At 43.7% G+C, this 27,285-nt stretch overlaps 1 protein-coding gene across 1 annotated transcript in view; it reads right to left on the bottom strand.

Moving 5' to 3' along the window:
- Window positions 1–26,901, bottom strand: part of LOC121007399 — a 34,915-nt gene extending 8,014 nt beyond the window's left edge. The window contains exons 1-10 of the mRNA XM_040439295.1: window positions 26,729–26,901; window positions 21,843–21,908; window positions 13,595–14,617; window positions 11,788–12,001; window positions 7,885–8,021; window positions 7,604–7,711; window positions 6,799–6,990; window positions 3,852–4,381; window positions 2,836–3,136; window positions 1,434–1,644 (exon numbers count right to left, since the gene is read on the bottom strand). Of these exons, the coding sequence (XP_040295229.1) occupies window positions 1,434–1,644; window positions 2,836–3,136; window positions 3,852–4,381; window positions 6,799–6,990; window positions 7,604–7,711; window positions 7,885–8,021; window positions 11,788–12,001; window positions 13,595–14,441 (2,540 nt within the window). The 5' untranslated portion in view covers window positions 14,442–14,617; window positions 21,843–21,908; window positions 26,729–26,901. The remainder of the gene's footprint in view (window positions 1–1,433; window positions 1,645–2,835; window positions 3,137–3,851; window positions 4,382–6,798; window positions 6,991–7,603; window positions 7,712–7,884; window positions 8,022–11,787; window positions 12,002–13,594; window positions 14,618–21,842; window positions 21,909–26,728) is intronic.
- Between the last annotated feature and the right edge of the window lie 384 nt (window positions 26,902–27,285).

Here is a 27,285-nt window from a genome sequence, read left to right as displayed (position 1 = left end):
TTGACATTGGGTTGGTCGGTGTCCTGTAAAGAACCTTCTATGGATATCCCACAATATAGAGGCAAAATAATACAATTATACAGTGGCCAAAGAGCACTGCCCAATCAATAGACCACGGGGTGTAGCCGCTATTGATCAATCATCTATGTATCTTCTATCTATCTATCTATCTTCTATCTAATAACTATCTAGTATCTATCTACCATCTCCAAGAAATCTACAGTATCTGTCTATCTATTTATCTATCTATCTATCTACCTACCATCTATCTATCTATCTATCATTTATCTACCATCTCAAGGCAATCTACAGTATCTATCTATCTCCTATCTATCTATCTTTCTTTATGTCTATTATCTATCTATCTGCCTACCATCTAAAAGCTATCTACAGTATCTATCTCATATCTATCTATCTATCTCCAGATTTCTGGCTCACTATACTGATTACTAGTTTAGCGGTACTAATTGCAAGGATTGCAGCAACCATTGCTCTTTATCTGTACTTCGGAAAGAAAAGAAGCCAAAAGCATGATACTCAAGACCTTGAGGCGGTCATCACTGATAGACCAGAGGACATGGATGACATATTCTTACGTTCAAACTCATTTACCATCATGCACAAGTTATTGGGAGAAAATATAAAAATGTCCCTGGAGACCAAAGAAGACAGAGAAGCTGAAGCGGAGGAGAACATCACTGATGAGACCAAGGACATCAAGAACATCAACGAGAACACCAAGACGATCACCACAGCCTCCAGATGAACATCCTACATTCAAGGATGTCTAGTAACACCATCCACATCATGCCTTGTCAATTATGCTGGTCAACTCAAGATCCATAAAGGATTATAAATATCTGTATATCTATCTATCTACCGTATCTATCTATCTATCTATCTATCTATGAAAAAAGTTGAAGAGCAGCACACAAATAAAAGTTGGTGCAATACCTTGAAGCAGACCACGGACCCGGTCTTGTTAGATATGTGCAAAAAAGGCCAAGGCAGCACTGAAATATCGGTGAAAAACAGAGGGTATTTTATTAACCCATGTGGTAACAGCAACGTTTCAGCTCACTCCAGGGAGCCTTTGTCAAGCCATGGCTTGACAAAGGCTCCATGGAGTGAGCTGAAACGTTGCTGTTACCACATGGGTTAATAAAATACCCTCTGTTTTTCACCGATATTTGAGTGCTGCCTTGGCCTTTTTTGCACATATCTATCTATCTATCTATCTATCTATCTATCCCATGAAACTGATCTGTCTAGTAACATGGGACTATATGCCATGACTGAAAAGAAAGAATACCATAGAAAGTCAGCAACAGATTTTGTAAAAGTTGCAGGAGGGCTTGTGTGCAGGCTGATAAAGTGATCAGAAGGTGATTTGTCACATTATTATAGCATACGTGGTCACTGGTGGTACTCACGGTTTAGTTTCGTAGAAGGTAACACTGTGTAGAGTTAAATCTTTTAGAATTTCTGTACTTGAGCTATTTTCCCATGAAAAAATAAAGGCGTCCAAAATATCTTTCTTCGTCATGAAGGACCCAACAGGGAATGACTCAGGGCACCCCCTGTAGACAGCCAGGGCCTCAGGGCTAAGAATGCGTGGTCGGGAGATCAGAGGAAGCTGCTGGTCTGTGAGCAGAAAGCAATGGACATCAGAAGAATTCGGAATGAAGTTTTATTGGGCTGACAGATATTTATAGTACCAACAAAACCCAAATCCTGATAGAAGCGATATTGGAAATATAAGAGTGGAACAAAGGGCAAATGCCCTGGAGCCAACGCCATCTAGGTGCCTCCACCAACTCACCACCTCTGAAGGCATAGGTATGGACAGATCTGGCACAAAGGAGCACAGCACTATTTGTGGAGCGTCGTTTAGCCATGCACACAATGACAGTGTGTTCGTGACACATTTCATACAGGAAACTTTTGGACAGAATAAATGTTCCTGTGCTTATTTTGTACATTATGTTACATAATGCTCTTCATACCGTGGGAGTCTAAAGACTATGGAGAGACATCTTTGGTCACCAGGTCACGGGAAGGGAGGAAGGAAGGAAGGGAGGACTAAAATGTATTTAGTCCTGCCATTAAAGCTGATTTGAATTAGATAGATAGATAGACTGATTGATGTTACAAGATGATAGATATGAGATAGATATAGAGAGATGAAAGAAAGAGAGAGAGAAAGAAAGAAAGGATATAGTAGATAGAAGGAGATGTGATTGACTCAACACCTCAGTAACAAATTACTTTGTACTTAGTGAATACTTGTAGCAATGAGTCGGTAGCATTTCATTCCCAGCAAACATCACAGTACAGTCCAAATGGAAATATCTCTGGACTCATCCGCTGACTACCGGCCAGTACTGGGCTAAGAATAGGACGCTGCGCAGCAGACCAGGGATGTGTAAGCCTCATACCTGACACCATACCGGTGTAAAACCTCCATCATCTCTACTGGATAAATACAGTACATGTGACAGATATTAGCATTTTATTGCCCAAGTAATTAAAAGAAAGGTCCAAACTCAACATGGCCGATCCCACTTTCCCCCAAAATCTGCTGTCAGGGGACAGTTGTGAGGCCCCCCCACCCCCATACAAGACCAATGAAATCAACTTTTATCTCAGGTGTATGGCCAGAAACATATGGGGTAGGTTATTTTAGTCTACGCCCCCCACCTTGCACCCTCTTTTTGAGTCAGGCTCTGGTAAAGGACAGGTCCATCAGAAGTGATCCTACACCTCGAAGAACAACTTCACACCCCTAATTGTCTAGCATCCATAACGCAGGCTTGTGAAATTAGGGCTACTTACCACTAGTTTCATTGTTGCTGATGAGATAGAACCCATCATCTGAGATTTTGCCTTGCAAACCAATCCTATAATAGACCTTCCCATCGCTAGAATACAGGACCAATGTATGATCCTCAACTGGGGCTCCGGGGGGTCCCTTGAGTTCAATGAAGTCGTATGGCATAGATCCCTGCAACACCCCCACCTCACTGATTGAAAGCGTCATGGGGGTGGAAGTTGACCGTCTTGAGGTCTCATATGGAGTTGTGGACGGTAACACAGTATCGCAGTCGTTCTTCGTAAGAGGGGTAATCTTAGTGATCTGGAACATAAATCAAAAATTTAAACCATTGTATAATATCATCTTCTCAAATGAGCAATGTAATGATCCTCATACAAAAAGAGCCAATTCTCAAAAAGCTTGGACCCTACATGATAACACCCCATCCCTCTGGATCATCAATGGAGAGTATCCAAGATCGTAATGTTCAGGTTATGGGGCTCAGACTTGGACATCAGGCCATTAGTTGGCTCATCTAGGTCTATATATTTATTTCCCTGTAGTCTATGATGCAACTGACCTTTCGGTTGTCTTACGTCCAATCTTAGGTCTTAGGCACACCAGTATTATAAATGAGACATACTAGGTGGGGGCCCTGTTACAGATTTTGCACTGGGGCCCAGAAGCCTAATTATTCCTCTGAACCTGTTCCCTCTAGACATTGGTGGACCTAATATTCAGGTTCTGGGATTCAGACTTGGACTTCAGGCCATTAGTTGGCTCATCTATGTCCAGAGACCTACCAATAAATTTCTTTCTCTGTAGTCTATGGTGCAGTTGACCTTTTGGTTGTCTTAGGTCCAATCAGGTCTTAGGCACATCAGTATTATAAATGAGACATACCAGGTGGGGGCCCTGTTACAGATTTTACACTGGGGCCCAGTTATGTCTCTGAACCTGTTCCATCTAGACATTGGTGGTCCCTTCAACTTCCACCGATGTGTCTCATCAAATATCTAGTCATTTTTCAAAGTACCTGAAAGCTGGAGTGGTCCAATGGAGCAAACCCATAGCAACGGCTCAAAGACTCGTCCTCCACAAGGAATTTTTCATCTTCATGTACAGCCTCCTGTCCTGGGGTTAAGACATTTAAAAGGCCCGAAGCATCATCCTTGGCTTGTGAAACGTATACTACAGCGTCCACAAGGCCATCTTCTGTCACAGGCATGTTGACCCCATATTGCTTTGCCGGACGGTAAAACAAGGCAACCGCATCTGCTCCATTCTGTATGGTGTTAGGACGTAAGAGAATGTGAGGTTTAGGTGTCATCTTGGCACTGCCTACTAGGAAGTAGCCATTTTTATCTGTGTAGTGGCCCTTGAGGTTCAGGACGCTGTATGCCAAATTGTTCTTCCCATTGAAGAGCACTAGCCAGTATCCAGCCAGGCTGACCGAGCTGCTGCTTGTGTGGTAAAGCTCCACAAATTCAGTATCTTCAGCCGATCCCGGGGTATTAGGGTTCACTTCACTAATTAGAAGAACATAAGGAGATTTGGTCGGTCGAGCTGTAGAAATGGAAGCAAGGAGGTCAGTAGTATACCAGGTACCACCATAATTCTACAAGATAACAAAGCATCATGGGACGTTATTTAAAAAAATTGGTAGAGTGTTGTGGGAATGCTCTGTGACCTGTGCAGAGGTCATTGTACAGGGAAGGGGAGGAGGTGAGCTGTGACATCACCTATTGTGAATGGTGGGTAGGTACTGTCTACTGTGAAGTGATTTCTACAGAACAGGAAGTGTCAGCCTATTGGGAGGCTCAGTAGTTAGTGTTAAAACTGCAGGGTTTCCCTTTTTTTGTGTGTTTTTTATATATATATATATATATATATATATATATATATATATATATAAAACCAAATACATACCAGGAAAGGGGACAGCTTATATATTTAAAGGGGTTATCCCATGACTAATGTAAAAAATTAAAATCAGACATCATTTACAGTACATGACAACCTCTTTCTAACAAAGCTAGAACCAGCCCTGTACGTCACATGGATCCAGAGATCTCCACATTCATTGCTCTGCTAGATTTATATCAAGCTGACAGCTCAAGGGGCGTGTCTATTCTGCTGCCGCTCAAGGGGCGTGTCTATTCTGCTGCCGCTCTCTCCCTATCACAACTCAGAAGGCAGTCGAAGGATGAAACTGAGCACGTGCGGCCATAACAGTGAGCAGGACAAAGAAAAGGGAAAAAAACAAACAGCAGGTGGCGCTATACAGATACATTTTATTAACTCCTTCCCGACGGGTCGGGTCTTTAAAGAAGGGGCCCGCTCCCGAGGAGGCAAAAAGGGGCAAAATGGCTGATTTTCAATTTTTTGGTCGCTTTTCCTCCCACAAATTTTTTTTCATAAAAAGTGATCAAAAAGCTGTACACGCCCCAGAATGGTATCAATGAAAAGTACACAAAAAATGAGCCCTCATACAGCTCCACACACATAACTACAAAAAAGTTAGGGTCAGAATACGACAGAAAAAAAATATATTTTTTTTAATTTTTTTTTTCAGCATCAAAACGCATAATTAACGTCATAAAAAAAAAAAACACGTAAAACTGGCAAAATTGTGGGGTTTTTTTTCCAATTCCATCACTACATTCTATGCAATATTAAATGATGGCGTTGGAAAGTACAACTTGTCCCGCAAAAAATAAGCCCTCATACGACTATGTGAATCGAAAAATGGCCCTGGGAAGGCGGGGAGCAAAAAATGAAAATGCAAAGTAAAAAAAAAACTCCTGGGTAGAAAGGGTTAAATAACTTCATGGCTATAATAAATTTTAAATTACATCCAATTACAAAAGTATTCAGATCCAGGTGCTGGTTTGAAAACTGCAGAATATTTTTTGTGGGACAACCCCTTTAATAGTTTTTTATGGAATCCCGCAGCCTACAAGCTGTTGACTATACACAGCGCTCCTGACAGACTGCAGCTGAGAATGTTAGAAGCAAAACATTCATAAAAAAGAGTTCGCTCCCAGGTCAGGGAGGATTCAAGTACCACGAGGCAATATATTCATAGATTTAATCTGTCTGATCTGCAGGCTGCTTGATATAGCGCAGGAGGCGCTGAGCAGATTTATATATATATACTTGAAAAGATTTAATAGGACTTGGAATTTAGTTATTTAAAGGGCATCTGTCAGCAGTTTTTCCCCTATGACACTGGCTGACCTGTTACATGTGCACTTGGCAGCTGAAGGCATCTGTGTTGGTCCCATGTTCATATGTGCCCGCATTGCTGAGAAAAATGATGTTTAACTTTTAATATATGCAAATGAGCCTCTAGGAGCAACGGGGGCGTTGCCGTTACACCTAGAGGCTCTGCTCTCTCTGCAACTGCCGAGCCCTCTGCACTTTGATTGACAGGACCAGGCAGCGTAAAAGTCATCACGTCTGGCCGTGACTTCTCCTAAAGTCTCGCGCTGCGCCGTGTGCTTCACTACCCAGCGCAGGCGCAGTACAGGGAAAAGGCTCGCGGTACAGAAGAGAACTGCTGGCATTTTTTCACTGCGACTGCGCCAGATACTTAAGTGCACTTTAGAAGTCAGGGCCAGGTGTGATAATATTTACACTGCCTGGTCCTGTCAATCAGAGTGCAGAGGGCGCAGCAGTTGCAGAGAGAGCAGAGCCTCTAGGTGTAACGGAAACGCCCCCGTTGCTCCTAGAGGCTCATTTGCATAAATTAAAACTTCAATTTTTCTCACCAAATTAGCAGGTACTTCCCCTAATTTTCAGAAATTGTCCCTGCAAATTTTGGGCTGGCCCGAGCTAGAAATGGGTGGGGCTTATGTAAGTCCTGCCTATAAACAGGCGGTCCCATCGGGTTTGGGGCTTTCCTGGGGCGGGGTGTTTTTTCCATAATTTACCAACCTGCCCTGTTGTTGAGTATGTAAATCCTGGCCAGTGTCTATTACCTGGAGGTGATGTCGGCAGGTCACTGGGTTGTGGGCAGACGGTGAAGGTGGCATTCTTGTTCTGCACAGTTATCACTCTCCCCATTAATACAAACGGCGGGACAATGTCAAGTTCATCATTCTGAGGAGATAAGGTGGCGTTCGGTCGGACATGAAGAATTAACTGGTGGGACTGGCACGTCAGGTTGGCATCTACATACAAAGAAAAAAAACTGTTAGAAGTATATAACATCAGTTATCAACAATCAGTCACTGACAGCAATCAGAGATCTTGAAAACAGTGAGGGGTCAATACAGAAAGTATTTTGGAGAAATGGTATAACTTTTTACGTTTATATGCTGAAATAGTATTACCCTTTTACGGAGCTTCTGTCAGCAGAATGAGCCCAATACGGCCTGATAGGGTTGATCCTGCTGAGCAAAATGATACCTGTCTTGTGAAAATTGGTTGTGGCGTTCCAGAGAGAAAATACTTTGATTCCTTATGCAAATTAGGGTCTCAGTGCACCTAGGGGTGGAGCCAGTGATGGGAAAATAAGGTGTACTGAAGGGCTATGCCCCGCCCCTCAGTGCACTGAGCCCTCATTTGCATAAGGAATAAAGGTTGTTGGTTTTTTTCCCTCTGGAATGTCGCAATCATTTTTCATAAGACAAGAATCCTTTGAATCAGTAGGATCAACCCTACCAGGCTGTATGCCTGGTTTAATAGGGTTAATCCTGATGACTTTACCATACGCAGTGCTTTGGGTACGTCCCAGATTCAACATCTCCCAATGTATAGACCCAATTCAGGGTTCCATCCCACCTGTAAATAGGCTTGAAGATACGTGACATTTGCAGACGGACTGCCAGGACCGGACCACCGCACTCAGAACCTTAGAGGAGACTTGGTCTCCTTCCCATTCAGAGCAATCTGCATGAAGAAAACAGCACAGAGAAGGAAAAATAATTTGCCTATATTCAGAAACAGCGCCACCCTTGCCCTCTGGCTGTGCCCGGTATTGCGGATCAGCCACATATAAGCATCAACATCAAGCATATCTGCTGTAAATTCACTTTTATTTTTTGAAATGTGGATTTTGTTACCTGCAGTAATCTGGAAGCACAGCCTCACAGTGTGATAGCTCTGGGGGCAATTATTTGGCTGTCCTGGAGTGCTACCTCCGAGTATAAACTTGGGGTCCTCACCCACATTACACAGGCTGGCAGAAATGTTTACATCCCTAGAAGTAAACAAAAAAAAAATATGTATATATATCAGTCGTATTACACAAGATTTTTAGTACATATGGAGGAAACATCATATTATTAACCCCTTCAAGATTTGGCCCATTTTGACACCCCCAGGAGACGTTTTTTAATAATTTTTTTCATTTTATTCTACTACTTCTTGACTGTCTTTTTTAAGAAGGTTTTACTCTTACGTGACTGAATTAGGATTTGTCAAGGACAATTGTATTTTGCACATATATTAGCTCCCATTTTTACTTTTTTAATGATGTTATTTTATTATGATATTTTTACTCTTCTCCATAAAGAGCTATTTTGAATAGTCTATGATCTACTAATTTTTATACATAGAAACAGCGCCACTCCTGCCCATAGACAGTGCCTGGTATTGCAGTTGAGTCCCTTTGGTCAATACTGCAATACCAGGCACAGCCTATAAATAGATGATATATATATATGTATATATATATATATATATATAATATATATAATATATACTGTATATATATACTTGCAAATACGCAGCAGCACAGTCAGATAGTGTGTACTGGGTGCAATTCCTCCAGGAGGCCGGCTTTTCCTCCAAAGTATACAGTTCCCAAAGAATAAGGCAGCACTTCCAGATTGACGTGAAAGGGTGAAGACCCCAAACTTTAATTCCCCAGCAACGTTTCGGCCTATACAATGAGGCCTTTGTCAAGCTTGACAAAGGCCTCATTGAGTAGGCCGAAACGTTGCTGGGGAATTAAAGTTTGGGGTCTTCACCCTTTCACGTCAATCTGGAAGTACTGTATATATAAATATATTAGACTTTATTAGTAAGCACCTAGGTGATAGCTAGCCTCCAGCTGTGGTAAAACTATGACTCCCAGTATGCTCAATTTACTTCTATGGGAGTTCCGAGAACAGCCAAGCAAGTGTACATCTTGGGAGTCGTAGTTTTCCCACAGCTGGAGTGCCGGAGGTTAGCCATCACAGGTTCTCCTTCTTAGGCCTCTTGCGGGCCGCAATGCACGAACACCCACCGCGGGGCAGCCGCAGCGGATCGCGGACCCATTCACTTGTTCTATCTTTTTGCGGAACGGAAGTACGGGATGAAACCCTACGGAAGCACTCCGTAGGGTTCCGTTCCGTGTTTCCGTTCCGCACCATTCCGCATCTCCGGATTTGCAGACCCATTGAAGTGAACAGTGCCCGTGTATTGTGGATCCGCAAATGCGGTCCGCAATACGGCCACGAAGCGCACACGTTCGTGTGCAATAAGCCTTAGGCCTCATGCACATGACCATTGTTTGGTTCACTTCAATGGGGCCGCAAAAGATGCAGATAGCACTCCGCGTGCTGACTGCATCAGTTGCTCCATTCCGTGGCCAAGCAAAAAAAATTAGAACATATCCTATACTTGTCCCTTTTGCAGCCAAGAATAGGCATTTCTATATTGGGCGGGCCTTTCCGTTCCGCAAATTGTGGAATGCACACGGCCGACATCTTTGTTTTGCGGACCGCAAAACACGGCACGGTCATGTGCATGCAGCCTTACCAAGTATGCCAGTAAATGATACTATTGACTATGGTCAGGTCCTGACAGGGGTGAGCCGCCATGTCCTTTTTAAATATTTTATTTTTTTACATTTTCACTCTTCCCCATAAAGAGATAGGGAACAGTTTGAGACCTACTTATTTTAATCATTCATAGAAACAGCGCTACTCTTGCCCGTAGACAGCGTCTGGTATTGCAGCTCAGTTCATTTAAAAGGCAATAATGCAATACCAGCCTATTCATAATAAAGTATACCGATATATACAGTCAGGTCCATAAATATTGGGACATTGACACAATTCTAACATTTTTGGCTCTATACACCACCACAATGGATTTGAAATGAAACAAACAAGATGAGCTTTACCTGCAGACTGTCAGCTTTAATTTGAGGGTATTTACATCCAAATCAGGTGAACGGTGTAGGAATTACAACAGTTTGCATATGTGCCTCCCACTTGTTAAGGGACCAAAAGTAATGGGACAATTGGCTTCTCGGCTGTTCCATGGCCAGGTGTGTGTTATTCCCTCATTATCCCAATTACAATGAGCAGATAAAAGGTCCAGAGGTCATTTCCAGTCTGCTATTTGCATTTGGAATCTGTTGCTGTCAACTCTCAAGATGAGATCCAAAGAGCTGTCACTATCAGTGAAGCAAGCCATCATTAGGCTGAAAAAACACAACAAACCCATCAGAGAGATAGCAAAAACATTAGGCCTGGCCAAAACAACTGTTTGGAACATTCTTAAAAAGAAGGAACGCATCGGTGAGCTCAGCAACACCAAAAGACCCGGAAGACCACGGAAAACAACTGTGGTGGATGACCGAAGAATTCTTTCCCTGGTGAAGAAAACGGTCTTCACAACAGTTGTCCAGATCAAGAACACTCTCCAGGAGGTAGGTGTATGTATGTCAAAGTCAACAATCAGGAGAAGACTTCACCAGAGTGAATACAGAGGGTTCACCACAAGATGGAAACCATTGGTGAGCCTCAAAAACAGGAAGGCCAGATTAGAGTTTGCCAAACGACATCTAAAAAAGCCTTCACAGTTCTGGAACAACATCCTATGGACAGATGAGACCAAGATCAACTTGTATCAGAGTGATGGGAAGAGAAGAGTATGGAGAAGGAAAGGAACTGCTCATGATCCTAAGCATACCACCTCATCAGTGAAGCATGGTGGTGGTAGTGTCATGGCGTGGGCATGTATGGCTGCCAATGGAACTGCTTCTCTTGTATTTATTGATGATGTGACTGGTGACAAAAGCAGCAGGATGAATTCTGAAGTGTTTCGGGCAATATTATCTGCTCATATTCAGCCAAATGCTTCAGAACTCATTGGACGGCACTTCACAGTGCAGATGGACAATGACCCAAAGCATACTGCAAAAGCAACCAAGTCAATCACCGGACCTGAATCCGATTGAGCATGCATTTCACTTGCTGAAGACAAAACTGAAGGGAAAATGCCCCAAGAACAAGCAGGAACTGAAGACAGTTGCAGTAGAGGCCTGGCAGAGCATCACCAGGGATGAAACCCAGCGTCTGGTGATGTCTATGCGTTCCAGACTTCAGGCTGTAATTGACTGCAAAGGATTTGCAACCAAGTATTAAAAAGTGAAAGTTTAATTTATGATTATTATTCTGTCCCATTACTTTTGGTCCCTTAACAAGTGGGAGGCACATATGCAAACTGTAGTAATTCCTGCACCGTTCACCTGATTTGGATGTAAATACCCTCAAATTAAAGCTGACAGTCTGCAGGTAAAGCACATCTTGTTAGTTTCATTTCAAATCCATTGTGGTGGTGTATAGAGCCAAAAATGTTAGAATTGTGTCGGTGTCCCAATATTTATGGACCTGACTGTATATATATGTATATATTCGCCTTTATTAGTAAGCTCCTAGGTTCTCCCTTCTTACCATGTGTGCCAGTAAATTATACTATTGCCTATGGCCAGTTCCTGAAGGGGGTGAGCCTGCATGTCCGTTTTTTTTAATTATTAATTTTATTAATTTAATATTTTTTTAACATTTTTACTCTTCCCATAAAGAGATATTTTCGCGCTCGCACCAAGAGGTTAGGGGAAGAGTTCAAGAGAGCTAAGTTTTTTTTTTTTTTCATTCATAGAAACAGCGCCACTCTTGCCCATAGACAGTGTCTGGTATTGCAGCTCAGTTGCTTTTATTAGTAAGCTCCTAGGTTCTCCTTCTTACCATGTGTGCCAGTAAATGATACTATTGCCTATGGTCAGGTCCTGAAGGGGGTGAGCGGCCATGTCCTCGTAGTCACCATACACCACAGCATTGATCAATCCGCTGGTATTGTATCGCTTGTTCTGCACGACTTCACTGCTCTTCCCCAAGTACAGAGCCACCGCACCGCCACCCTTGGTGAGCAAGCGAGTGCTGTTGGGCAGGGCCTGCTGAGCTGGACGGTCGAGGACCAAGACAAAAACAATAAAAACGGATACGATTATAGTGATTATAACATATGTCCATATATAAGGAATATCCCTATAGAACATCCTGTAGCTAGGCTTTCAGTACTCTACCTAGACACAGTGCTTCCATGGCAGGCTGAGCATGGGTGCTGCAGCTCCATTCATTTTTTCAGGGAGGGACAGAGATGAACTTCCAGAAACCCCTTTATCGCCATATACCATGGATAAAGGATACGTTTATATCCCGGGAAAACCCTTTTAAAGGGGTACTCCAGAATTTAACAATTGGTGATCTATTTCTACTGATAGGTCATCAATTATTAAATCCTGGGGAACCCATTAATCATACAGATAATAATCAGCTCGAAGAGTCTAAGCAGCTTCCACATGAAGATGGCACCCCAATTTCATGCAAAATAAGAATTTAAAGGGGTTCTCTAGGCTTTTCAAGAACCCAATGCTTTCTCCAGCCCTGTGGAAGAAAGGCAGTTTGGTAAATACTTACCCACTCCTCGCTCCACCGATGCTGGCGTCTGCGCTGCACTCATATGGGATGTGGGTTCCAACTGGAAGTGTTCTCTTGTCGTCCTGTTCAGCTGAATTTACAGGACACTTCCGGTCGGGACCCAAGTGTAAGAGTCCGCAGCCCATGTAAGTGCAGTGGAGATGGCAGCATCGGTGGTGCGAGGGACGGGTAAGTATTAACCACGCTGACTTTCTTCCACAGGGCTGAGGAAAGCATTGGGTTCTGGTAAAGCCCCGATGACCCCTTTAAAAGGACATTCCCATCTGGAGATTTATGTCAGGTAGGATATGTCATAAACGTCTGATAGGTGCAGATCCCACTGCTGGGACCCTTTACTATTTCAAAAACAGAGCTCCATTGTGAATGAAGAACAAGCTGCGCATGCGTTCCCTCCATTCACTGCTATGGGACTTCCGAAAATAACCGAGCGAGCACGCTTGCCTATTTCTGGATGTCCCATAGCCATGAATGGAGAAAGCCAAACATGTCCCGCTTGCCCTCCATTCAAAATGGGGCTCTGTTCTGGAAATAGGAGGGGATCTGCACCTATTAGACATTTATGGGATATCCTACCAATAAGTCGTAAATAAGTCCTTTTAAACAAGCACTCCCACAAAATGTTTTATTCTCTAACCTGTTAGAAAGATACATGATGAAATCGATGGTGCAGGTAATCTTCTCACCAGTGACTGTATTTGTGAGTTATAACCTCCTTTCTGATCCTCAGCTGTGTCATGTGACCAACCCTCTAATCTTCAACTGACACAGGACAGGAAGTCAGTTCCTTGTCTATTCTATTCCTATGAGACTGACATTGAGGCTCCCATAGGAATAGATAAAGAAACTGACTTCCTGTCCACTCATAAGATGCTGTGTTATTTGGAAAGTCAGAGTGCTGGTCACATGACACGGCTGAGGATCAGAAGGGAGGTTATAACCCACAAATACATTCACTGGTAAATTACATTCACTACAGTTTACATCATGCATCTTTCTAACAGGTCAGAGAATAAAAATGTTTGTAGGAGTGCTTCTTTAACAGGAATTTGCTTACCTCTGTGATCCTGCTTTCCACTTGCCAGCAAAAACAACCCATTGGCATCGGTTTGACCTCTTATATCCGAAGCGTAATAGACCAGTTGATCCATTGCGCTAATAAATGCCAGGCTCATGCCTTGGAGAAAGGTGGATGGCGGCCCATGGATTTCTACGTATAAATCTTCGGCGTAAGGAGATGAAACTTCATTCAGCACGACTAAAGACACCCTACAGAAATTCTCTCTGCCCGGCGACGGGTGCGTCAGTTGGAAGATGAGTTGTCCATCTTCGTCCAAGCACCTCCCTATGGACTCATCTGTGATGTGAAAGTCAGCGTCCTCCCAGAAGGCCTCCATTCCTGGTGTCAGGGTGTTGACGAGACCATCAGCCTGGTCTGTGCTCTTGGTCTTGTGCACCAAGACGTCCACTAACCCTTCACGGGTCACGTGCATTGACACATAGTAAGGTCCTTTTCCAAAATAAAGAGCGATGGCATCAAGTCCATTCTGGATGGTGTTGGGTGGGAGGACAATATTGGGAACTGGTCTAAGGCTAGAAGACCCAATGAGGAAGAACCCTTTCTTATCTGTGGAGTATCCTGATAAGTTGACCACTTTATAGGCTGTGTTGGTTTTTCCATTATAGAAGACCAGTGTGAAGCCATCGAGGGAGACATTTTGGCCACTGGTATGATGAAGCTCAATAAACTCGCTAGTGTCGTACCCAGGGTTATCTGGGTTTACTTCACTGATGAAGAGTCGTCCTTCTGGATTCATCTCCTTGGAGTTTTTTATAAAGTTCTGACAATTGACGACCAAGAACATCCCAAGTAATACAACCACTGTTGACTTCAAAGATGCCATATCTCCCTTTACTTCTCTACCAAGTCCTCAAATCGTGAACAGAAGGACAATGTTCCCCCTCAGTAGAGAAGTAGAGAATATGGGAATACGAGGTGGAGGATCTCAAGGAGGCAATGGTCCCAAGATGGTATCTCTTCTCTAAGCAGTAGTCTATGAAGTTTCAACATATCAAAGTTCTGGAAAAGACATCAATCATCCACAATATCAATATGAAAGTCATAGCTGAATCTAATATTAAAGGACTTGTCCATAATTTTTATATTTATGGCCTGTGTTCAGGATAGGTCATTAAAGGGGTTGTCCCACCAAAAATATTCTACAGTTTTCAAACCAGCATCTGGATTTGAATACTTTTGCAATTGCATTTCTTTTAGATGAAACAATCTGTATAGCGCCACCTGCTGTTTTCTCTTTTTCTAATTTTTCTGTTCAGCTCACTGAGACAGAAGCACATGCTCAGTTCCATCCTTCAACTTTCATCAGATGTAGCTGAAAGGACATGCCCTCTGAGAAAAGACAAGCTCCTTAAGCTGTCAGCTTGAAATAAATCTAGCAGAACAATGGAGCAATACATGGGGAGACCTCTGGAGGTACAGGGCTGGTTCTAGCTTTGTTTGAAAGAGATTGTCATGCACTAGGTTATGTATGATTTTCATTTTTAACATTATTCATGGGAGGACCCCTTTAATATCAGATCGGTGGGGGTTGGACACCTCCGACGATCAGCTTTTTTTCCAGTGCTTTAGTTCGGCACAGGAACTACACAGCTCCACCAGTGGCGTCGCCAGGGGGGGGGGGGGCAGAGGGGGCCACGGTCCCCCCTACATCATGCTGTGCCCCCCCATGTGCCCCCCCAACTAAAATGCCCCCCCCCTAAGTGAGCCGCCGCCGCCGGGCACAGGGAGATAAGCGCTTCCATTGCGCTCATCTCCATTGTAATCTGCCTGTGCCAGCGGAGGTGCAGGGGAGGGAGAGGCGTGCCCCTTCCTCTGATAGGCTGCAGGCACTAGGCCGGCGCAGGCGGCGCGATGACGTCATCGCGCCGCCTGAGCATTACAGCACGGGACACAGGAAGAGTCTGCATCGCATCGCTGACACTGAGGTAAGTATAAGTGGTTTTTTTTTTTTGGTTTTTTTTTACAATAGTGTTACTGGCACATTGGGGGGGCTTATTACAATGGGGGGAGGGGGGACTTAATACTGGCACATGATGGGGGGGACTTAAAACTGGCACATGATGATGGGGGGGACTTAATACTGGCACATGATGATGGGGGGGACTTAATACTGGCACATGATGATGGGGGGACTTAATACTGGCACATGATGATGGGGGGGACTTAATACTGGCACATGATGATGGGGGGACTTAATACTGGCACATGATGATGGGGGGACTTAATACTGGCACATGATGATGGGGGGACTTAATACTGGCACATGATGGGGGTGCTTAATACTGGCACATGATGGGGGTGCTTAATACTGGAACATGGGGGTGCTTAATACTGGCACATGATGGGGGGGGCTTATTACTGGCACGTAATGGGGGCTTATTACTGGCACGTGATGGGGGGCTTATTACTGGCACGTGATGGGGGGCTTATTACTGGCACGTGATGGGGAGCTTATTACTGGCACGTGATGGGGGCTTATTACTGGCACGTGATGGGGTCTCTTATTACTGGCACGTGATGGGGGCTCTTGTTACTGGCACGTGATGGGGGCTTATTACTGGCACATTGGGGGGCTCTTGTTACTGGCAGTGGCACGTTATTGAGGGCACTTATTACTGGCACATTATTGGTGGGCACTATAGGGGCATCTACTGAGGCCACAAAGAAGAGGTGTTTTATATGGGGGGCTCTGTACAGTAGCCTTTTATACTGGGACACATTATGGTGGGTACTATGGAGAAGGGGAGACAGGAGTAGTATGGAGTCATCTACGGGGGGCACTAAGAAGGAGTATTTTATACTTGCAAATTATGGGGGACACTGAGGGCATCTACTGGGGCACGATATATGGGGCATTTTATACTGGTACATTATGGGGGGCACTAGCAGGAAGGGGGGAGAAGAGCACTATGGAGGCATTTACTGGGGCACTATATAGGGGTATTTTATACTGGCACATTATGGGGGACATTAGCTCAACTGGGGGCATAAGGGGGTATGTTTTGCATATTATAAGGAGAAATATTACTACTGGGGGGGGGCATTATGGTGGGCTTTATTACTCCCCCATGGTATGACCCCCTAGTAGCAGCACCAGCCTCTCCCTGCTCTGCTATCCCTCTGCCCCTTCTCCAAATCCTTATTATGAAATCTTTCTCATTAGGATAAAACACAACATCAGCTCCGCCGAGCCCCCGGCCAAAGTGTGGAAGTGGCGTCCGAGATCCCCAAGGGCCAAGCCAAGTAACTGTAAGTTTTCATGTGAAATATGTTTATTATATATATGTACACTCCTGTGAGAGGCGGGGAGGGAGATCTGTGGATGACACTGTTATGGAGGGGGAAATGGGGATGACACTGTCATGGGGTGGATCTGTGGATGACACATATAGCATAAGATGCTATATACGGTATGTGGCATCCACAGATCCCCCCCATAGCAGTGTCATCCACAGATCCCCCTCTCTATAAAAGTGTCATCCACAGACAGCTGGACATTTCTTCCCTGTTGCGGTTTTAGGTATTGGGTAAAGTATTGCAGCATTTCTAAGCATACTTGTGTAAATGTATCGTTGTTATAGCTGCCCCCCGCTACTTTTGTCCTGGCCCCCAGTGTGCCCCCCCCCCAAAATTTGAAAGCTAGAGACGCCACTGAGCTCCACCCATAGTGTAGTGGACGGAGCTGGTTACTGCCACGCTGCTTCCGTTCCAGTCAATGGTAACCAGCTCAGTCCACTACACTGTGGATGAAGTAAGAGGATCCAGCTTCTGGTAAAACGATATCCTTTATTTGATGCGGTAAAATCCATACAGTGCAAGACAAGTGCAATATCGACGCGTTTTGGATCCCAAGTTAACGATCCTTACTCATTATATAAAATGCTATCTGTGACTCTCCCATATAAATACACCTCCTCTAATCACACACATGGAAACAGAATCAGGAGAAACAAATCACACCAAGCAGCAAAAGAGATAACCTGACGTTGGATGAACGCAATGCACTGAGAGACCTGGAGAGGAAAACAGATACAATCATTAAGGAAGCTGATAAGGGGAGAGCGGTGGTTATTTTGGACAAGTATATTTACAAATCACAGGTTTTAAAAATGTTGGAGGATACAACAGTATATACAGGTGAAACTCGAAAAATTTGAATATCGTGCAAAGTTCTTTTATTTCAGTAATGCAACATAAAAGGTGAAACTAACATATGAGACTCATTACAGGCAAAGCGAGATATTTCAAGCCTTTATTTGTTATAATTTGGATGATTACGGCTTATGAAACCCCAAAGTCACAATCTCAGGTCCCCTTTGCTCAGGGGGTATGGTCTAATTAGCTGACTAGAGTGTGACACTTTGAGCCTAGAATATTGAACCTTTTCACAAAATTCAAATTTTAAGCTGCATTAATGAAATTCCTTTTAATTTGCATTACTGAAATAAATGGACTTTTGCACGATATTCTAATTTTTCGAGTTTCACCTGTATACCAAAAGAAGAAATGGTGAGAGCACGACGCAATTGCTCCACCAATGAGTCTTTTGCTGAAGAGGCTGCTGTTATCAGCTCTAGGTTACACTCCAGATCATACACTACACGATCCATTAGGAAAGCTAGACGATGGGCGTTAGCACTGGACCGTTTTTTTTTGCAGATCTGCAATTTGCGGACCACAAAACACATACAGTCGTGTGCATGTAGCCTTAGGCTACATGCACACAAACATATTTTGTTTCCGTGTCCATTCCGTTTTTTTCTGCGGATAGGATGCGGACCCATTCATTTCAATGGGTCCGCAAAAAACGCGGACAGCACACCGTGTGCTGTCAACATCAGTATGTCCGTTCAGTAGCCCCGCAAAAAAAATAGAACATGTCCTATTCTTTTACTGGGCCTTATCCTCTTCAATATATTTAATGATGATCTTATAGATATCTTGCACAGTAAAATATCAATTTTTGCAGATGACACTAAACTGTGTAAAGTAATTAACACGGAAGAGGACAGTATACTACTACAGAGGGATCTAGATAGACTGGAGGCTTGGGCAGATAAGTGGCAGATGAGGTTTAACACTGACAAATGTAAGGTTATGCACATGGGAAGGAATAATGCAAGTCACCCGTACATACTAAATGGTAAAACACTGGGTAACACTGACATGGAAAAGGACCTAGGAATTTTAGTGAACGGCAAACTAAGCTATAAAAACCAGTGTCAGGCAGCTGCTGCCAAGGCCAATAAGATAATGGGTTGCATCAAAAGGGGCATAGATGCCCGTGATGAGAACATAGTCCTACCACTTTACAAATCATTAGTCAGACCACACATGGAGTACTGTGTACAGTTCTGGGCTCCTGTGAAGAAGGCAGAACAAGTCAGAAACAACCCGATCAACTCTATGCGACGGAGATGTGTTGCACTGCGAGAGGCAGATACTGACTGGTTTTCTGACCCCCCCAGTAAGGCAAGACTGTGCACATTTCAGAGTGGCCTTTTATTGTGGGCAGTCTAAGGCACACCTGTGCAATATTCATGCTGTCCAATCAGCACCTTGATATGCCACACCTGTGAGGTGGGATGGATTATCTCGGCAAAGGAGAAGTGCTCACTGACACAGATTTAGACAGATCTGTGAACAATATTTGAGCGTAATGGGTCTTTTGTGTATGTAGAAAATGTTTCAGATCTTTGAGTTCAGCTCATGCAAAATGGGAGCAAAACCCAAAGTGTTGCGTTTATATTTTTGTTCAGTGTATGTTACTATGTTACAAATGCGGCCACAGAAAATGCATATGTTGTGAACACATCTGTCAGTCAAACAATGACATCTACAGCGAATAGTAGAAGTCATAAGATTAAACAATATATCAACTGAAACACTGAGTTTGCAGTTTACTAAATCACATGTGTTGAATGCTCCATGCAATATGTAGGATGCACTACCAAACAGATTAAAAACCGGATACGGAAACATTTATCTGACATACCTCACTATCAAACACGTGACGTAATGTTTCTTCTGCCACTCTGCATTTTGCCATTGTACATAAGGGTAACACAACACAGAGCACAGGGTGTGGAGAGGGTCACGCTCCCAGTTAGGGGGGGGTGACCACAGACGCAAGCTACTAGGTAGAGAGGCATATTGGATGTTCGAACTTGGAAGCTGCTTTCCCACTGGCATGAACAAAAAACATGATTTGATTTTACAATACTAAGGAATTTAAGAAAGTTTTATTTATTTATTTATTTATTTTCTTTTCTCCTTTGTATACGTTTGGATTTGCTGTTCCATGTTTTATGATCTGCCCATACCTGTTTACCATGTGATGTTGTTTCCATGTGTGTGATTAGAGGAGGTGTATTTATATGGGAGAGCCACAGATAGCATTTTATATCATTAACTTGGGATCCGAAACGCGTCAATTTTGCACTTGTCTTGCACTGTATGGATTTTACCGCATCAAATAAAGGATTTTACCAGACCTCCTACTTTTTGCACAGTTTGTGTCGGCCTTGTCCTAGCCACATCCGTGCCTCTGATGCGATACGCAGGTGAGCGCTGCATTTCTGACATTCTATAACTACACAGTGGATGGAGCAATGCAGTCCCAGTGCCGACTTCCAGCACCGGAGCTACCCCGAAACAGCTGACTGGTGGTGGTGCGGTGCATCGGACCCCCATCGATCTGATATTAATCTCGATCAGGGATGCTCAACCTGCGGCCCTCCAGCTGTTGCAAAATTACAACTCCCAGCATGCCCTAATAGCTGTAGGCTGTCTAGGCATGATAGGAATTGTAGTTTTGCAACAGCTGGGGGGCTGCAGGTTGGGCATCCCTGATCTAGATGCAATTCCTGGACAACCCCTTTAAATAGAACTTGTCACCACTTCTGATACTATTTCAGTAAATACTTGTAATCCTCATGAAATAACAATTCTGGAGAATCTTTTCTCATATCTTAGTGCTCTACCGTCCCTCTGTTAGTCCTCCTGAACATTTATTAATAAATTGACAACTGCAAATGAGGGAAGGGGGTCCCTGCACAGTCCGACACTGGCAGCACTAATTGCATTTAGACTGTGCAGGGACACCACCTCAACTGGTAACACCCAGTTGACAATGTATTCAAATGTTTATAGGAGGAATAAAAGAGGAACAGCACAACACAGAGTTGTAAGAAAATCTACCACAGAATCGCTATTTCATGGAGATCTGTAACAACTAAAACACAGTCTTAAAATATAATATAGCCAGTGCTATAATAAATCAAAATAATCTTCCTTGAAGGACGGGTGCAATGTCCATAGGACACAGAATAATGTATATAACTGCAGCAGTGAGGTGGCGTGTCTTACCCTTTATTTCCAGAACTCTAGGACTACTACTTCTCGAGTTGAATATTACACATGATAGGAAATGTAGTATGATGGTTTGCAGTAAATAGTAAAAACCAGGTAATAAGAGGGTGCAAAGCAGCAGTTACACCTGGGTCCTAGTGCCTGGTGGGCCCAAAAGCCCCTCTGCCACATCAGAAGACATATTACATATGGCACATGATAGGTGGGGGTCGTGTTACAAGTTTTGCACTAGGGGCCAGGAGCTTCATGCTTTGCCCCAGGGTTCAGGGGTCTATACTCTGAATTCATACTTTGTGCACTACTTAACGAATCTAGATACTTCCAAAAACAGCGCCACACCTGCCTACAGGTTATGTGTAGTACTGCAGCTTAGTCCTATTCAATTCATCGACGCTGAGCTGCAATACCAGACACACCCCATGGACAGGAGTGGCCCTGTTTTTAGAGCAAAGAAGCCATGATTGTCTAATCGGTAGATTTGCTTTCAGACCCATAAGACTCCGGAGGAAATATTAGCCTTTATGGTATAAGGCTTAGTCTATTCTTTAAAGGGGTTGTCCGGGCTACAGATATTGGTGGCCTATCCTCAGGATAGGTCATCAATATGAAATCGGTGGGGGTCCGACACCTAGGACCCCCACCCTACAGCTGTTTTGTGCAGTTTTCGATGCCGCTTCTGCCCCAAACAGCTGTAGGGTGGGGTGCCAGGTGTCGGATTGCCACCGACGCTGAGGATAGGTCATCAATATCTGTAATGCAGACTGCCCCTTTAATATTTGCGTGCTCAAGTTGCAGGCTGGTGACAGAGGGAAAGGCGACAAAATACACAAAATATTGAGTCCTTGATACGAACCAGACGCAGATGCTCCTGGGTTCAGACATCTCCGGGAAGCGGTGACATGCGTCCAGATTTCTCTCCCTTTATACAGAAAAACACATAAACTGAAGTGTGTTTAGAGGTGGCTGTCAGTCGGATGACTCAGTCAGGCGCATGACTCACAGGATATGTAGTAATTATTACAACGTGCAAAAAATATCCAAAAATATTCTAGGAAAAGTCAGCGATGACCCAAGATTCCCTGTGTCATTATGAGAAATGGATATTTATAATAAACTTGGAAGACGAAATTGATAAGAAGGAAAGGACCTCGTATAGAAGAACTGCAGACGTCCAGAGCGTCAAATGAGGTTTCTCATCTCCTAACCTTAGCCCAGAGCAAGGGGCTATCTGCTATTTCGTGCTATGTATTAAACCCAGTATAACCAGTCATGGATGGCACAGCCAGGGGTTAACAATCCTCGTAGGAGGTTAGGTGTAGGCTAGTCCCGCCATAAACTTTAGGTCAGTCTAGACTGGAGTTTGGTAAGGGAGGGAATCTGTGACTTGTGCTCCCTCTTCTTAGGCCTAAAAAGCTACAGAGACTAACCGATCTCTGCATGATCTACAGAAGGAGAGAAGGAGCAAGATGAATGAGAGAACTTAGAGTCTGCATGGCTGAGCATTGGAGTCAGTAAGGTAACCTGCTACCAAAAGCTGTTAAGACTTTACTGCTGTGAGGGACACCCTTCACACCTAGAAAGGACTTGGCCAGTCGTATCTTTATAAGGGCCCATTCAGACGGCCGTAGTGCGGACCGCACGTGGCCGCAACCATAGTAGAAAATGCCTATTCTTAGCCAAGATTGCGGAACGGGCAGCCCTTATTGAAATGAATAGGTCCACACCCGTTCCGAATTTTTGCGGAATCATTCATACGGCCGTCTGACTGAGCCCTAACACTGTCTCCTCGGTGAACATTACAACCACCATTGCAAGAGTATTATTGCCCACCATCGAATCTGCAGGCTGAGATTTGAGACAGAGAGGGCCATAACTCCCATCCTTGCCTAAATCCATACATCGTTATCTGGAAAGAATTGCCCTGTGTACAGTTGGAGATGTGTTTTGCTATTGGTGGATGTACTACAACTCCTATTTTGCACTACAGTAAAGACATATGTTTATTCTTATACTTCTGGCCTGGTTCCACCACACGCCGGCCCATTGCACTCCTCCACATGCCCTGTGTTGCACCTATACAAACACTTAACTTCACGGACACCTCGACTACCATAAGGCAGGAGCATCAGGGTGTCTCCCGAGGGAAGAAAGGGTCCCGCCACCTTTCACTGCCCTGCCCTAGGGAGCAACGGTGTGAGGACAGCCACTGTGATTGACTGTCACAGCCAGAGCCACTACCACTCCCATCCTCCCCTCCAGCTCCTCAGGGGCTTGCTGCACATCACTTCTAAGCAAATGTTATACACCATGCACTTCACTTTTTTATCAACAGTGCTTTAGTGCCTTATAAATAGCTAATCAGAGAGTCTCCCCAATAATCTGTAAAAGCTGAAGCCTCCGGCTGCTGGGCATCACTAGGCATGTTTGCCATGCAGGGGTCTAAAAGGCAGGAAGAAATGATCTAAGAGAGAGACCCAAAAGTGGTGGAGGGCGCACTGTGCGTGCGCAGTCGTCCTCCATTCATTTTCTATAGAGCCGCCGAAAATAGCCCTGGCTCAGCTATTTCCATCGGCCCCATAGAAGTGAATGGAAGTAGTGGCCGCACAAGTGCAGAAAGATAGGAGATAGATAGATAGATAGATAGATAGATACAAAAATACAACAGCAGCACGGTTAGAAAAAAAGTTAATCGGGTGCAAATCCTCAGGGAATGTAGGCGACCATTCCACTGTACAATATTTCCAAAAAATGAGGCAGCACTCCAGATAAAAGTGAAAGGTGATGACCCAATTTATTCCCAGGCAACGTTTCAGCCCACTCAATGAGGCCTATGGACCTAAGAATATATTTGCTGCATGGTCTGCAACCTTTCCTTGACAAAGGCCTCATTGAGTGGGCTGAAACATTGCCTGGGAATAAATTGGGTCATCACCTTTCACTTTTATCTGGAGTGCTGCCTCATTTTTTGGAAATATTAGATAGATAGATAGATAGATAGATAGATAGATAGATAGATATGAGATGGTAAATAGGTTGATAGATACTGTAGATAGCTATGAGACGGTAGATAGATACTAGATATATAGTTATTAGATAGATAGATAGATAGATAGATAGATAGGAGATAGATAGATAGATAGATAGATAATAGATAGATATAGAGAAGAAAGAGAAACACAGTAGCATTCCGGATTTCGCACGGGTGAGTGCCAGCAAAATAAACCTTGATCCAGGGTCACTTGTAACCAATATTTGAAGAATGATGCAGCACTGCAGAAGATCCACTGAAATACTCAGTGTTTATTACTCATGTTCAGTGCACCCAAGTGCCCCTCTTTTGGAGGGACAGTCCCTTTTTTTCACCCAAGTCCCTCTGTCCCTCTTCATTTCAGGTATAGATTTGGATTATTAAATGTACAATATTGATCCACAAAGTGTTTGCCTGGTTCCTAACGACATATTATTGCTCGCTTGTATATTAATTATTTGATGCAATTTGGATTTTTAGAAATGTCTATATTCAGATAATTATTGCCAGGGGCGTTGCTAGGTCAAAACATTCGGGGCCTGGGCCCCTGATGTTTTATCCCAGGCCCCGAATGTCCTGCCTGCTTGTTAGATATAACTGTATTGCCATCCTCAGGACGGAAATACAATTGAATCTAATGCACTGCAAGAGCTGAAGGACCTGTGATGACCTCACAGGTCATGTGATCAGTGCTAAATGCAGTAGCTGAAAAGGACCTGCAATGATGTCACCATCATGTGACCAGTGCAGGAGAGGACTGCTCAGCAGTGAAGAAAAGCCCTGGGAAGAGGCTGAGGTGAGGTCTGCTACATGAGGAGAGGTAAGCGAAGGGGTAGATTACTCAGTGTGAGAGGCAGAGCAATGTTGGGAGTTGTAGTTATTTAACTGGGACTGTATGTTAGTGCTGAAGGGAGGGAAGTTATTTACATGGGACACAGGGACAGTGAGGTGGAGTGATGTTAATTACATGGGACTGAAATTTTAAAATGGCTGGGGTAGGGTGATGGTATTTACATAGGACTGTATGTTGAGGGATAATGTTATTTATATGGGACTGCATGTTGAAGGCAGCTGTGGGAGGGAGTGATATTATTTACATGGGATTGAATGTTAAGGGGTAATGTTATTTACATGGGACTGCATGTTGGAGGTAGCTGGGGAGGGGTGATTTTATTTACATGGAACTGCATGTTGAAGGTGTCTGGGGAGGGAGTAATGTTATTTATATGGTACTGTATGTTTGAAGGTGCAGGAGAGATGGTGTGATGTTATTTACATGGGACTGTATTTTGGAGGGGGCTGTAGATAGAGAGGGATGTTATTTACATGGGACTGTATATTGAAGGCGGTTGGAGAGATGATGTGATGGTATTTATGTGGAACTCTATGGCGGAGGGAGGGAAATAGTGTTATTTACATGGGACTGTATGGCGGAGGTGCTGAGGAATTATAATTTCTGAGGACACTAAACGGAGGAATATAACTACAGGGGGCACTGCAGGCGGCATTATAAATATTAGGGGGGCTTCAGAGGGCAGTATAAATACTGGGGGCACTGTGGGGGTATTTAAAATTCAGGGGAAATTAGGCTTATTACTACTAGGGGCTCTATAGGAAGGATCCACATTATTTCTACTAAGAGCACTATGGGGGCCGTATTACTACTGAGGGGTCTGTAGAGAGCTTTATTACCACTGGGGGAATAATAGGGGGCCTTATTTCTACTAGGGGCTCTGTAAGGACATTATTAATACCGGAGGGCTCTTCTACTAATGGGCGCACTGTTGTGGAGCATTATCAGTGTTGGGTCCAGTAGGGGGCAGTATTACTAATGAGAGCATTCTAGAAGGGAATTACTATTGGTGGGATTATGAGGAGTACTGTTACTATGGGGGGCACTCATTTTTCTTCAGGATAGTATTTGGGGGTACAGAAAAGTAAGGAAGCTAAGATGTCTGTGCGTCACACTCTGCAGAGACGAGGCGGCTGAGAGAAGTGTCCGGACCGAATGGAGAAGATGATGACAGAGAAGATCTACATCAGAGGAGACGTCACCTGGAAGCCCTGGATGTGAGAGGTATGTGCTGCTGTATAGCAAGTACAGCAAAATGTCTTCAGTGCTAGTGTTTGCAGGGCGGGGGGGGGGGGGGGGGGGGGGGTGCGGTTGTTCAGCTTAGAGAACTGGGCCATATGCATTGGTGCTTGGGCCCCGGAGCTTTTGAAACCCTAGCAACGCCCCTGATTATTGCACTATTGTAGTGTATAAATATGCAGTAAAAATGTATCTTTCAGACAATAAACCATAAGTGTCACTCTTTGACTGTCCAAAAAGTTGGGGGGTATATATAAATACTTTGGACCTGGAGTGCTGCATCATTCTTCAAAAGATAGATAGATAGATAGATAGATAGATAGATAGATAGATAGATAGATAGATAGATAATAGGTTGAGTCTAGTAGTAACATACATGTAACACCATACATTATTGTCTCTCCCCTCTGTAAATATTATCATAGCTAAAGACATTTCACTAGAGAAGAAATATAGAAGTTTTCTTACAAATAACATTTAACACCCCTGGAAGGTGAGCCGGGTGACACCAGGGAGTCGGAGCTGTGAGTGCTAGCTCTCCGGCCCATCCTCGTTATACTAAATCTTTATTTATATAATCCCACCACTAATTTACCATTACAGGCCCCATGAAACTTACTGAGCATCCTGTCTCCTCCACCGCATGTCTGCCCTAATTTTCACTGAAGGCCACTTCCCAACTTCCTCTTCTCCTCCCCTCTGATTCCCAGAAACCCTGGATAAAAAGTGTGTTACTTTTCTCTGAAATCCGAAACCTTTAATGTACACGTTGCTGTAAAACACCAAGATCTGTTTTAGGATCCTTCCCCACTGAAGGGATTAGGGATGGGGGTAGAGAGGAGGCCTGATGACTACCAGATGTTGGTCACTGCTGAGAGGAGACTGGTTAACCCTTCACTTTACATTTACTGACCACTAGCCAAAAACTATGGTTACTGACGAAAATAATATCCACTAATCTGTATCCGGTAAAGCTGTAGATGCATTCTATCTATCTATCTATCTATCTATCTATCTATCTATCTATCTATCTATCTATCTCCTATCTATCATCTATCTATCTATTTATCTATCTATCTATCTATCTATCTATCTATCTATCTATCTATCTCCTATCTATCATCTATCTATCTATTTATCTATCTATCTATCTATCTAGCTATCTATCTATCTATC

This window comes from Bufo bufo, chromosome 7 (assembly GCF_905171765.1).
Source record: "Bufo bufo chromosome 7, aBufBuf1.1, whole genome shotgun sequence".
NCBI lineage: Eukaryota > Metazoa > Chordata > Amphibia > Anura > Bufonidae > Bufo > Bufo bufo.
The sequence above is the reverse complement of the archived record's forward strand: the minus strand, read 5'-3'. Positions and strand labels throughout refer to the sequence as shown.